Source organism: Dermacentor variabilis, chromosome 1 (assembly GCF_050947875.1).
Source record: "Dermacentor variabilis isolate Ectoservices chromosome 1, ASM5094787v1, whole genome shotgun sequence".
NCBI classification, from domain to species: Eukaryota; Metazoa; Arthropoda; class Arachnida; order Ixodida; family Ixodidae; genus Dermacentor; species Dermacentor variabilis.
The window spans coordinates 18563245-18577053 of NC_134568.1; the positions used below are offsets into that span (position 1 = coordinate 18563245).

At 49.1% G+C, this 13809-nt stretch overlaps 1 protein-coding gene across 2 annotated transcripts in view; it reads right to left on the reverse strand.

The window, feature by feature from the left end:
• LOC142575656 (three prime repair exonuclease 2-like) overlaps positions 1–5000 on the reverse strand; it is a 36163-nt gene extending 31163 nt beyond the window's left edge. The window contains exon 1 of one of the 2 annotated variants that reach the window (XM_075685199.1): positions 4813–5000. Coding sequence is in view for 1 of the 2 variants with exons in the window: in XM_075685191.1 (XP_075541306.1) it covers positions 196–211 (16 nt within the window). In the remaining variant the exon portion in view is untranslated. Of the gene's footprint in view, positions 1–195; positions 333–4812 lie in introns of those variants that run through there. The other variant, XM_075685191.1, reaches the window with a different exon arrangement.
• Between the last annotated feature and the right edge of the window lie 8809 nt (positions 5001–13809).

A 13809-nucleotide genomic window follows, 5' to 3' on the forward strand; every position in this document is an offset into this window, starting at 1 on the left:
AGTCCTTTCGCTCGATCCTACTGCTTGCTTATCATTTACCTATTACGATCGGCCAATCCTGGTGATTACAGAGACGCCCAGCTCCGACCGCTGACGAACAGCGAAAAGAACGGAACTGGAATTGAACCGCTGCGTTCAGGATCGCTGCGATCGTGACATGATATTATATGACCCTTGGCTGGCGAGAATACATACTCATGTTGAATTCCATCTTGCAACGTCTCTGGTGTCACCGTAGCACCTCTTGACACTGACAATTCAGAAGCTTACAGCACGCCAAGAACAGCACAGAGCGACCACTCACTCCCGCCAACTGCGCGCGAAAAAGTGGCGCGAAACGTAGTTGCCAGACTGCATTGTGCTATTCGGCGCCGGGAGACGGTTTTCGCATGGTTTAGGCAATGCCTGCCTGGGATACGCGCTAATTCTGATCAGAATTCGTAACTCTAACGTTGCCTGACGTCGGGCGTTTAGGATTGCAGACTTTCCCCTTCAAACGAAAACCGACCAAAAATATTTCGGTTTCACCCCGAAACAAAATAATAAATAACGTTTCGGTTACGTTTTTGTTTCGTTTTTGCTCTCGTTCCGTTCCGACACACTGCATACCATGCAGTATGACTCAACTTATCCATAAACGTTGGTATGACAGCTACGATTTTCTATATCAACTTTCTTCTTTCTGTCAGAGTGCCCTCGTTGGGGCGTTCACCTATTTCGATTGGTGTTCAAGGCCTGTATTTCTCAATGGTCCCATTTCCTCTTGCATTCATTATTTCTTATGCTGCGCGCGCCGAATAGCTGCTTATTGCTCAGTTTCGCGACAGTATGTCATGGTGGGCGCTCTCTTTGTCTTCATCATTTCCCCCACGCGCTTCCATGCATGCATGCAATATCTCCCCACCTCGTCCTTCGTCTACTGCGACACCGTGTATCGTCTAAATCACACCCAACGGCTTTTCTGCTCGCACTCCTGGCTCGCGAACTCCTTTTCTCCCGAGTCGATAAATTGAGGGAGAAGTAGAAAAAATGCTAAACAAAAGTGTTGATTGGTATAAACAGCGGTGGTAACAAGAATTGATTCAATCCCTTTATTGAGATCAACTATAGTGGTTCGACGACCTATATAGTTATTCGACAGGAGGATAGGAGGCCCGGGGAGAAAGATAATCATATATTCGGCAATAATTCGGCGATTTACGCGCACTTTCGAGGTACCATATGTACTGTCAAGTCGCTAGAAAGCAAACAACGTCGACTCTACATGTCTGTGAAGCGGCTGCAGCGGTCGAGAGAAATTTTATAAAGTACACGCGCTCGTGGGCTTGCTGTGCGCGTGCATACTTCAACGCAGAGCATTCTTGCGTGTCCGAGTGCAATATTTTTTTTTAATATATCCCATATTCCTCGTTCTCGGTGAGAACAAGTCTCTCTTTTCAACAACGTCCTCAGCGTGGATAAGTTGGACGACGGCATGGGCCAGCTACCATCTATTTCATGCCCGACCTCAATCATTAACCGTGCAGAAGGCACGACAACAGGCCGCCAGAAATGTGTGCTGGAAAATGGTGCGCGTTAGTATGCCCATAAATGTGAAAAAAAAAAGGCAGCAGATGTTAACGATTCCTTCCGCTCGTAGCTCATCTATTGCGACAGCAGCATGCTCCTTGGAGATCACCATACTAATTTTCCTTGTCATGCTTTATCTTCAAATAATTGCTCGCACCCTATACAGGACACGGTGTAATATAATTTTGTACTCTGTTTTATTCGAATGGTTAATAATTCGGGAGATTACAGGCAACAACACCTTAACTGAAGAGATAAGCGGTCACAAAACGTGTTTGTCCTCATGCAAAAAAAATGTGTACGCAACAATAACAAGACTTCACAAATACGTAGTTGCTTCTTTTTTTTTAAGCCACGCGGGGAACGCTAGCTGTAAATAATTATACAGAGCGCGTTTCATTTGCTGCAATTTGAGGAATGGAATGGACAAGCTCAGCCACATCGGGAGTGCAGAATGCGTGGTCGAATGGAATTACGGGGATCTTCACTCCTTGGAATGGGTCGGGGGGGAGGGGTGAGGAGGGGCCCCACTTCGCACTTCTGCTTCGCATGGAAGCAGGACGTGTTGAGTTGCCTCCGGATTTTTGCTGCAGTAGACACATGCTTTAGGTTTGTTTTTGTCCTTAGGCAACCATCTCCCGCCTCAAGTGGCAAGGCCTAGCTCGCTTCCCTTTGTGTTATTGTACACATTTCACTGTCTAATTTCTTTCTTGCCATACTAGTGAATATCGATGGTTTTAGAGCCCAGCTCGGCGTGCCTCGGCGTTATATCTCGTAACCGAGCGAACGCAGAGCGCAGTGGCAGATGAAAGAAGAGCGCGCCAGAAGGAAAGTGGAGCGGAGACAGCCTGCACATACGCCGAGTTGCCGGCGGCCACGGCAACTTCAGCCGCGTGGGCGATCTCATCTGCGCTTCCGAGGGGGGGGGAGGCAGGGTGGCATGAGGGGGGGGAGGATAAGTGTTCTGTGGAGGATGGCCACGCTCGACCGCGGCGTCAGCTGCTGTGGTTGCAAAACGGCCAATTTAGTGAGCGGCTCAAAACGGTCAGCTCGTTTTTTTTTTTCTTTTCTTTTTAGCGAAGCTTTCTTTGCCTACTCCTTAGACTTTCCCACTGCTGCTGCTGCAGCTGTCCGGCATGCCGCTAACGCCGGCCACGTCAGGACGTATTCAAGACGCACGCCACTAACGCCGGCCACGTCGGGAAGTGGCCATGTCACAAAAAAATTATGCAGGTCCCACGCACTGTGGGAATCGATGTAAGCGAAGCTTTCCGTGCTGGATGCTTTCATCGACGATATTTAGCAGTGATATCGACGTCTAAAGCTTAATTTGTTCAACGTTTAGGCTAACACGAGAGTGGTGAGTTGATGTTAAACGTTACCTTGCACGTACCACTGTTGTTTGTCTGCGTACTACACAGAACACACAGGGAGAGGTTTTGCTTGAGGCGTTGTTGTACGCCATATTTTATAACCTCCGATAATGTTGAGCGTTGTCATTTCCTCATATGGCACATAGCATTGTGGCATTACTAAACTTGAACTGGATTATGGGGTTGCACGTGCCAAAACCACACTCTGATTATGAGGCAAGCCGTAGTGGCGGACTCCGGATTAATTTTGACACCGTGACGTTCTTTAACGTGTCTCAAAATCTAAGCGCACGTGCGTTTTCTATTTCGCCCCCGTCGAAATGCGGCTGCCGCGATTGGGATCAAATCCACGACCTCTAACCGCAAAGCTAACGCGGCGGGCACAGAAGTGTTGATTTGACGGTTGACCGCTTCCGTAGTGTCTCCTGGACCCTGCGGTGCGCTTTAATTAATGCGGCTCTGCTTCTGCACGCCCTGCGTAAGTTGCCCGCTTGACATATTGCACGGCGTTTATTTTTCAGAAATAGCATCAACGCACTGTACTGTACCTTGAACTTAAGCTTATCCTGTTTCCCCGCAACCGCTGTCGTATAGTAGTGGGATTTCCTTGCCTTCTCACGTCACCTCCCCCCTCTCTTGTACGGGAACTGCCTCTTCTCCTCCCTCTCCTTCTCCTCTCTACAGTTCTATCTGCGTCCCCTCTGGCCTCGCACGTTAGTAGAAAGGGAAGCCCTCCAGTTTCTGCAATGCTTCTGAGGGGAGTCACGGATAATTACAGCTGTCAAGCGGCTAACGTGGTGACGGCATTGTGGACATTCAACGCGGCGGAGTGAAAACGAGTTTCTCCTGTCGCCTTTCCTCTCTTACTCGCGCCTGTACACGCTCTGAACCACCCAGCAGCAGCCCACAGCAGCAGCAGCAGTGGGAAAGTCAAAGGAAGAGGCAAAGAAAGGTTCGCTTTAATACATAAAAGGCAGGCGCTGTCGGTGTTTTGTTGCATGACATTTGTTTATGAGCTGTCATTCTCAAAATTCCGAGGAATAAAACTGTAAAGAATGTAAAACAAGGTATGCGCCACGTGAAGGACCCGCGCAGTTGCGGTTCAGAATGATTATTCGCCAAGCGACGCCCGCGGCATCGACACCGGATTTTCTGCGACAACGGGCCCTTACGCTATCGCGTGAGTGCATGACAGGAGTGTGGCACAAAGGAAAGACGACCAGAGAAGCTGCTGTCAAGATTAACGTCGCGTCGCGTCTGCACAATGCCCTCTGGACGCCTAACTAGGCGTGACCGCTCACAAATGCTGTACAGGAGATGCCGCGCTTGTCTCCGTGCTCATCCGCAACAGCAATGACAGTAGAGGGAGCAGGTGGGGAGAACGTTAGCGAGGGAATAGAGATAGAGCAGGCAGTTTTGTGAGCTACAACGCTATACAACTCAGAATGGCGCCGAAGCGTGCACAGTGCCGACAAGACGAAGGCTTGCAGCGTCCAGCGGAGCAACAATAATAAACACAAGCGGAGCAGGCAAGGTAACATTCCACATCCCGTCACGACTGTCGTATGCTAATATATCATCGCCAAATAACGTCCATGAATGCAAACAGCAGACAAAGCTTCGCTTACATCAATTCCCACAGTGTGGGGGATCAGCATTTTTTTAGCGCACGCGCGATACTAGCGATTATGCCATCTTGCGCCAAGACACACACAAAAAAAGGCGTATTACAACAGTTTATTGACATCGTTTTATTGATGTGCTAATGACACACGCTTCGAAAATGCACAGAAGTGGATGACATGGGCGCCATTTTCATGACTACACTAATTAGCGCAAATGAAGACTAGGACGTAAACTGTACGCTCACCTGTTGTCTTTAATGACACGGAAGACTTCGTCTTCGAAGTGTTGCTGCGCACGATGCACGATCGGTGAGAGTCGTGAGATATCGTTCAAACAGCAGCAGGCAACGAACGGCGCGATGTTTGCCAATTAAGGCTTCCTTACGTCTCCCTTCGGCTGCATGGGGTGCCGCTATTCGGGCATTCCAGCGACACAGGCGGCGCCCCGCAGCCCTTTTCCGAAGCAGTCACCCGGCGATAGAAATCTGCGACGCACTTCGGCGGTTCAGCATGGTTCAGTCTGGCGGTGTGCATGGACGGGCCAATGAGGAAAAAAAAGGGAATAGTAATCACACGTGCAGCGTGCCGCAGTGCTCAAACCGTGCAGTAGCGAGTGTTCACTGCTAAGGTATCTTTAAAATGTACTTCAAGACAGGCGTAACGACCTGAGGCACTGGAAATGGTTACGAAGCTCGGACTACATTTGCATGACACTGAATTGCGTACAGAGGTGATCCCACTTGTCCACAGCGACTGAGCCGAGCTCTGCGCAAGGACAAAGCAAATTTTAAAGGAGGTACCGAGTTACGAAGAAACAACTCGAAACGCAAGTGGAAAGACGTGAAACCCGTTCAGGCACAAGTACTTTGTGCTTAGTCAAACAGCTACGCTAAATTTCGGTTCATTTGCTCCGCCGTACACTGTTCGAGGCTCTAGACGAGCCTGATCACCACTGTGTGTTACGAGTTTCGCAAATTGTTGTATTCTACAGCCGTTCCTTTTTTAAGTTTACATTTGGATACGCACTAAGGACTGACGTCATGAGCCGGACGTACGGCCGGTGACCCCGCTGACGGAGAAGATGGCAGCCCGCGCTTCGAACTAGCTGGGCCCAAGTCGCGTCAGCTGTGTGCTTCAGCCCCTCGTCAGAGTGAATTCCAAAACTGTTTGTGATGGTCTATCATGCGAGCTTACGATGCGGTATTTGTGCCGCGTGCGTTTATTCTGAGCCGTGATCCGGCGAAGGAACATTGCAGCGAGCATCGCTGACGCTGCGCTACGCTTTGCCTGAAAACAGGTTCCCGCGACGACCGCTACGAACACACACTCTGCGTGTTTGTTCCATGTTGTTTTATTTCACTCCCGAGTGAAGTTACGACGATAAATGTTTGCCGAAGACTGGTGCCTACTGTTAGCGGCGGGTGTGTTCGTGTACCGTGTCGCTGCGTTTTTCGTCGGACGGGGGGTGAAGCATGGGGCGAAGTGATGGAGCAAAATCATTATAGGTACTACGGAGGAGGCTTCCTAGCGCCTGTTGTAGGCTTTTGTTCCTAGGCGTGCCGGCATTACGGAGTCGGGTCGAGTTTGTTTACGCTCGGACGCTGGCTGCCGGCGCGGTAAAGTATACGTGAAGCAGTGGGCGGGCGGATCGTAGCTTTCTCGCACCTTACGGCGATATACCTTGTAAATAACATCACAGATGTTTCTCTGGGAGCAGTAGCAACTGTAGTAGAGCCTGGGCCACATATATTGAAAATCTAGAAGGCAAAGCAGAGCGCCTTGGCAACCGCGGTTGAACGCAGGTGGCTGAAAGGCCGCCAGTGACTAGTGGCGTAGCTAGGTCTTCTGTCAACCCCCCCCCCCCCCGGGTGTAGTCGAGAAAGGCGAGGATATCAACAATTTTTGTGTGTATTCAGACGTATATGACCTCCCCCACCCCCCACTGGCCCCTTGCACCCGGGTCCCACGGCCTACTGACCCCCCCCCCCCCCCCCCCCCCCCGCTGCTACACGCCACTGCCGGTGACAATGACTGACCCGGCACCAGCGCCGCAGGCGCGAGAAAGTCTGTCCGACGTACCTTCAAAGGAAAAGTTCTGATTGGTGTTGCATAATTCGCGGGGCGCGGTGGTGCTGAACTTAGCATCACAAGTTGGCGGCTGGACGAATTTATATTTATTCAATTGTGTTTTTACTAACTGTAACAACGTGCCATTATTTCGCATTATTTGCGCGGCGCCTCCGGGACACCAAACGACGCCTCCAGGACGCCGCCGACACCTGCACTTGCCATGGGTGCATAAGATAGGCTGTTCCCTATCGCGGATAGGCAATTTTTTATGCGAACCCCCCCTGGCACGCTTCGGCCTCCGCGGCCTCCACCCACGGGCCGCCCTGCTTCCAGCTTTGATCCCCCCGCTACCCCGGTGCCCTGTAGAACCTGCGCCGCCTGCTTTAGTATAACCTCAGATGCTCTCCTTAGGCCTCCGTTTGCCAGTTACATGTGCACTCCTGGAGCAGGGCTTGTAAAAGTCCAATATATCGTCACGACGAAAAAAGCGACCCGCGACTTATACAACACCAGTCAGAAGCTTGCCGCTTCAGACACAGCGATCACCAAATGGGGCGTCCGTGCCCACTGCCTCACAGCGCGGGCAGCCAGCGGCGGAGCGTAAACAAACTTGAGCGCACTCCGCAATGCCGGCATGCCTAGGGGACAAACGCATACAACGCTCGCTAAGAAAGCTCCTCCGTAGTGCCTACGCAGAGTCATATATTCAAGGAGCTAAAGCCCCTAGATTTTCTCTCTCGCGCCTGCGCACAAACGATTGGCCATCCAGGCCTCAAATGAAAGTCTCGTCCGGGCCGAACCTTATAACTGTTCGGAATACGAACCGTTCGCTTCGCCGCTTGCGTCGCTTAATGTGCCACTCCCAAGCCGGTGGTGGAAGATGGGGAGGACGCGACCAATAGATGAGAGGGGGCCACCTCTGAAGTGTACGTCATTATATAACGAGCTAATCGAGGAATTGCAGAATGTTTCTGCTTGCTAAATAATAAAATATAAATTAAATATTATGCGGCAAGTTCTGAAGTATAAACGTGTGGTGCCGGGCGTTTACGCAATGCAGAAATAATTTATTAATGTCATTCTTCTTCATTCTCAGCCGACCGGTGGCATCGCAAGGGTAAATGAATTGGCAGAGCGCAGTGCTATGTCGTCTGCTACTAGGAGCGCTCGCATGATGCACGCAACAGGAACGCACTGCCAGCACTTCTTAAGTAGCGAGCGCAAGGAAACCGTGAACTGGCTCTTAAGGACACCTTTACTAGCCGACTATATCAATTTTCCTTCTTTTTTCGCCCTTCGTCATCGGCTCGGACGTGACTCGCTCGCCGCCGCGCTGCCGCTATCCCTGCGATCTGCCCCACGGCGCGTCGCGTGATAGAAGCAATGGAACTTGAAATCGAACATTATACGATATACGGGCCCTGCATTGCCTGCGCGAAGTAAAATCGAAGAGTGTGGTGCTGACGGTGCTTGCTGTGCCGTGAAATTGAGGAACAAAGTGTGGCACTCCCGGGAATTAGAGAAAAAAGGGCAGCCAAATAAGAAATCTCCACAATATCTTCCCGTCCTGACTGTATAGTTTTATCATCCGAACGAAGGAAGCGCTGAACCAGCCTAGGTTGAACCCTTCTGATTGCTGAACGGCCATCTGCGAGCTATTCACGCCGGCGATAGCACGGGGAATTCGATCTCACCATGCAAATATCTCCTTGGCACTGGCTTTGAAGCGGAGGTCACGGGAAAGCTGACCCAGCCCTTCTACCGGCCAACACAGTAATTGTGAGAGCAACTTTGTGGACAGTGTCGGCAGCAGAGATCTAGGCCATTAATTGCGATGAATGCTTCACGTCCGACCGACCTCTGGGAGCTGCAGGCCAGTGGCGATGAACCGCGGCGCGAAATATTCCTTCCTCTGCGTGGAATGACCACTGGTATGCTTGCACCCGAGCCTCCTCCATTTGATAGCGTAGCCTGCAAAATGTCTACTTAGAAAGCCGGCAAGGGCGGTGCAACTCATTATCCGTCACTTCTTCGAACGCGTATCGCACTTCCAGCCGTGGTCGACACCGAAAGAGCAACGCCAAGCATACGAAGACGGCAACTAACCGAAGCAACCAACGCACGCGCGCGCGCGCGGCCAGGGTCGCAAGCCACAGCAACGGAACCCAAAGTGGACTACCCCTTCGCCGATTCCTATGACCGGTTCGCTTTGAAGATGATTGACAGATGCGTGACGTAGTCTTAAATTGCGATTCCACCCCGCTGCCTCTGACGACCTGTGACGTAATCAAAATTTTGGCCAATCAGGTGAGGCCAAACGAACGGTTCCCCAACCGAACCGTTAAAGGATTCGGCCCCTGATCTACGGATCAAGGCATCGGTTCGTCAGATTGGAATGCTCGTAGATTGCAGCGCAAACTCGGGCGCTCAAATGTAATCGAGAATGTACTTACGCCAGCATTCGATTCACGCGCGCAATCTGATTAGATAACGCTGTTTCGCTATTGAATCCATGACAACATTATGGATATTTGAAATGCATGCAGGCACGGCTTGAGCCAAGCGATAACCTTGAAACAGTGGTTCGACGCTGAAGAAAGCTCACCAAAAAAAGAAAAGAAAATAGTGTAATTGCTTCATATATCAGCTGAAACATCGTACTCTAATAAAAAAGGGCCCCCAAGACTGCACAGCGGCGTCGACATACCGAAAATTCAAGAGCTAAATAGTTTCCGATTACTGGTATTTATCAAACCAGCATTTCGTGGTTCAATGTAGCCCCCCTGTAGTCCAGGGGCCGGTTAAACTTTACGGGAACTGTGTCGGAGCTCATATTTCAAGTGAGTGTGCGTATGCCAGCATTATTTGTCCCAAAATCACACTATTTTCTTCCTTAAATCTTAAGATTAGACAGCCAAAATATAAGCAACAAAACCCTCATCTTAATACATCAGTACTTTTCGTTCTAGAAGACGTATATGTTCGCGCTGATCCATATGTCAAAGTACTGAAAATGTATCCAATGCTTTTCCCCAAGCAACTGTTTTTATGCAGGAAACCGATCCTGATGCCACCAGCGCTCAGAAATATAATCGGGAGAGCGCACAATGTTCTCGCACACCTTGTGTGATGTACCGTAGCGCCGAAGTACTCCTTGTATGATGTAGGAGAATCGGTTGTAAAGGCTGAAGTGCACGGTTGGACACGTGCGTTTAAGCTCACGAACTTGATTTGCGTCAAGGTAACCTGTCCAAGCTTTCATACTTACTGTATAAGAAGCCTATTGCACCATCAATATGCCGGCTGCTTTTAACTGCAACAAACAAAACTGTTAACGCAATACAAATATTGGTGACATCATTTTATCATTCGAGTGTTCAGATTGGTAACCTATATAGATGCGGAATAAGTTGAGAGGTTGTATGCGTAATTAACGAAGCTACGTTAACTAAATTTTCAATAATTGATCTTAGGTATAGCTAAAGAAAATTAGTAGTTTGGAGTCCGTCCTCGAGATTATCTAGCCGAGCGAAGCAATTCTGATTAAACATGATTTTGTAAGAGCTATGCGAACACAAATTTTACAATTAAACGCTCTTGGAAAGCGTAACTGACGCATAAGAAGAACATCTGGAAAATGTCCGCGTGTAGAACAAAATCCCGAACATAGTGCAATGCCGGGCCGACCCGCGGTGGAGGTGGGGCTGTTGCGATGATCAGCACGTCCCAAGTTCCGCGAGGTCAATTTCACCGCTGAATACCACTGTTGCGAAGTCGGAGGTCCGTGCGGCCAACAAAGTTTCCATCGATGGTGCCGTGCCAGGTGCCGGGAAAAAGGGTTCCTAGCAACGTTTAAGAGAATGAAGAAAAAGGAATATATTCAAAAAGGTATATGGTTGAGATTACAAAACGGCTCCAACTATCGGAAGCAGCAGAAGCTTGATGTGGGCGAGTTGGTTTTGCATACTTGAAGAAAAGAGCGCTACGAAGACGCGGACTAAAAGAGGAACATGTACGACGAACAAGGAGCACGCTATGGTAGCGTCTTAGCATGTCCGAGTCACCCTGCTTCCGAGCGTCCTCACTCCTTAGCCATCCAGATCCGCTTTTTATGCCTGCGTCGTCATTGTTCCTGGTTTCCACCAAGCCGGCGTCAGGAGACCAATCCCGGCGTGGGTGAGTTGCCACTTTCGGTGCGCCGATGTTATCGGTGAGCTGGGGCGTTCTATATTCTACGCTGGGGCCCCTTTCGGTGCGCCCGGTCGGAAACGCACGCACACCACTGGGCACAAACGGCAAGTAGAGGGGACGCACTCTGACTCCGATCTCCGGCGTGGTAATGCCAGTTTGTGCGGCTGACAGTTGACAAGAAGCGTGGTCTTGTACGGACCTTCACTCCGGCGTGAACAGGTTAATTTGGCTGCTGACAGGTGTGAAAAATCGTAGCGTGAAGCGTGACAACTGCAAGTCGCCGGGGTGACGTCCCCGCTCTGAACGGCTGCCGGGCACAACAGGGCCCACACACACAGCTTCGCTGGTCGTACTTCTTCACTTCTTCATACTTCTCTTTTCTTTTGCATTGATTTCGCTTTCAGAAAGAGATAATATACTACAAATGCAGTGTTATTCGTTCTTGTTTCGTCGATTTAAAATGGATTTAAATAAACTCTATATCCGATTCATTCCCGAGAGTAGGTGTAAGCGGGGAAATGCTCGCTCGCTCACACATACACACGCGCGCACACTTGCACACACTCATAGATAGGACACATGCTCGCTCACATTCACATTTACACGCGCCCACGCATGCACGCACATGTATACACGCACTCGTGCGCACGCATATATTCAAATACGGAGACACAAACACGCGCGCACACGCAAATGCAAGTACACAGGCACGCACACTCAAGGCGTGCACGCCCAGATACACTCAAAGTCGCTGGTTTTTTTACACATTATACAATCGGTAGCCACGGCACAAATACTCCCTTGTCGGCCAGCCAAGCCTTTACAGGCAGGGTATTTGTGTGGAGTTTAATGAAGAATGATTTTACCGATGGTTTCACAGGCATTCTATTGAGGCTTCCAACGCTTCCGCAAGTGGTACGCTCGGGTTTTATAGATACCACGTGAACTTGCACGACTGTGTTTCAAAAATCGCTTTTCGGAACAGTGTTAGCCATGCGTAGAGAGGCGAGATAGGCATCAATCGAAAACTGAGTCTACGGACTGCTCACGCTGTAGCGGCTATTACGATACCTGCAACCGTAGCTTTATTACAGCTTCCGTTTTTGTCTCGAAAATCAAGTACAATTTTTCGTCGTTTCCATATGCTTCAATTGCTGAATCTATAACCGCTCTGGGAACGAAATTCTTGCTTGCCACAGCGTGATCACTGCATTTGGCTCGTTTGGATTATCTTCCAGAACATGTCTGTCACCTGCCTTTTTTCAATAATTGACAAGCAGCTTTAGTTATTCGCGAAAAACCCGCTCCTTCCATTGAAAATGCGCTAGCTTCGTGTCGGGCCCGCTAGTTGGTACTTGTCCAGAAAAGCTGGATATGACTATTTCCAGTATGGACAACAGCATCGAAGACTTGGACCTTCGAGGAAGTCCACGACACTGTAGGCGCCATGGCGTGAGAGTCGGACGCGAACACGTAGGGACGTCAGCAGAATCGTTCTAACCTCTATGGCTGCGTAGGATTATCCTTGACCTGACACCTGGAACAAGTTTCATTCCTTAAACGTCTAAAGCAGCAATGTTACAACCTATATACTAATACACACGCAATACTGCCGGTCCACAGTAAAACGTAACATTCGTTGTTGTTGCCTCAAAACATGGTTCGCACCCACAACACTCGTACTTTCTCTGCTGCAGTTGTTGTTGATGATGGTGGCCTCATACTAGGGCTCATACCCACAATGGGGGATTGGCCAAGAATTGCGTGCTGAAACATTTACTTAATGTTTTCAAGTATTACACATTCGATAAAAAAAAAAATTAAACAAAAATTCTAAAAAAAAAGAACATTCAAAAACTTATTCGTTTAGTTGACTGTAACTGCAAAAATTCCGCTTGCTAAATTAGGGTTATAATCAGAAATAGTACTATCTTTCGCTGCGTCAGTTATAGGTTTTAGCCACAGGTAGGTAGGTGTTTGAGGTAGGTGATATACAGTAAGGGGTGCAGAAAAAAAGAAAGGTAAAATAATAACGGAAAGTAAATTACAAGGAGAAGAAAAGTAATGAGATACTAATTTGTATACGTATATACAATGTCTACAACAGCGTATATTAGCGCAATTTTGGCGGGACATTTCACTCCCCATTGTTCAGGGTACACATGAGTGCATGCCAGCTAACCTGAAGGATAGGCCATTGTGCCACTGTGCCCAGAAGCTATTGTGGATGGAGTGATATTTCAGGAATCGGCAGGGTCCCCCATTTTTCTTCATAGGCCAGTGCGGAGGCCTTCTTGAAGCGCACATACAACTAACTTTCGTCTCCTCCGTCCTCCCGGGTATGGATACATCTGGGACGCCATTCGGGCGTCTCCCATAGCGAGACGCGTCGGCAGAGGAGAGAGGGGAAAGTGGTTCAGTTAAAAAAAATATTTTTCTAGAAATAATACTCGCTTTTTTTTTTTTTCAGAATAAGACGGAAGCTGACGGCGATGCCGGGGCCTATGTGTAATCAGGCCTCAAAGCAAAACACTCAATAAGTTTATATTGATAAAGTATTGCTTGAGAGCCCTACTGCTGTTAATTTCGCGATAATAGGTTGATTACTAGAAGAGCAAATGAAGGTCAAAGTTCTTTATTTAATTTTGTCCCGACACCCCAACGCCGGCGCATCAGGGTGACGTCACGGATTTCGAAGTATTTTATTTTTCTGGTTGGACCTGGTTGAATCAGTTAATGTCCCCGAAACTTGCCATGTTCTGGTCTTGGCTCACTTAGCACACAGCGTAGTCAAGTTTTACCGGTAAATAACTAACCAGGACTTAGCAGACACCGCCAAAATCTAAGACGTCATGGCGAGCTGCCCCTCCCTTTTCTTGCCATTGTTCATCCGTCATTCGTCGTGTACGTAGCGAGTGCTCCATAGAACAAAGAACGGTGTTCCCTCAGTTCGTCAGACGCGAACTGCCGGCGTGCCTCGA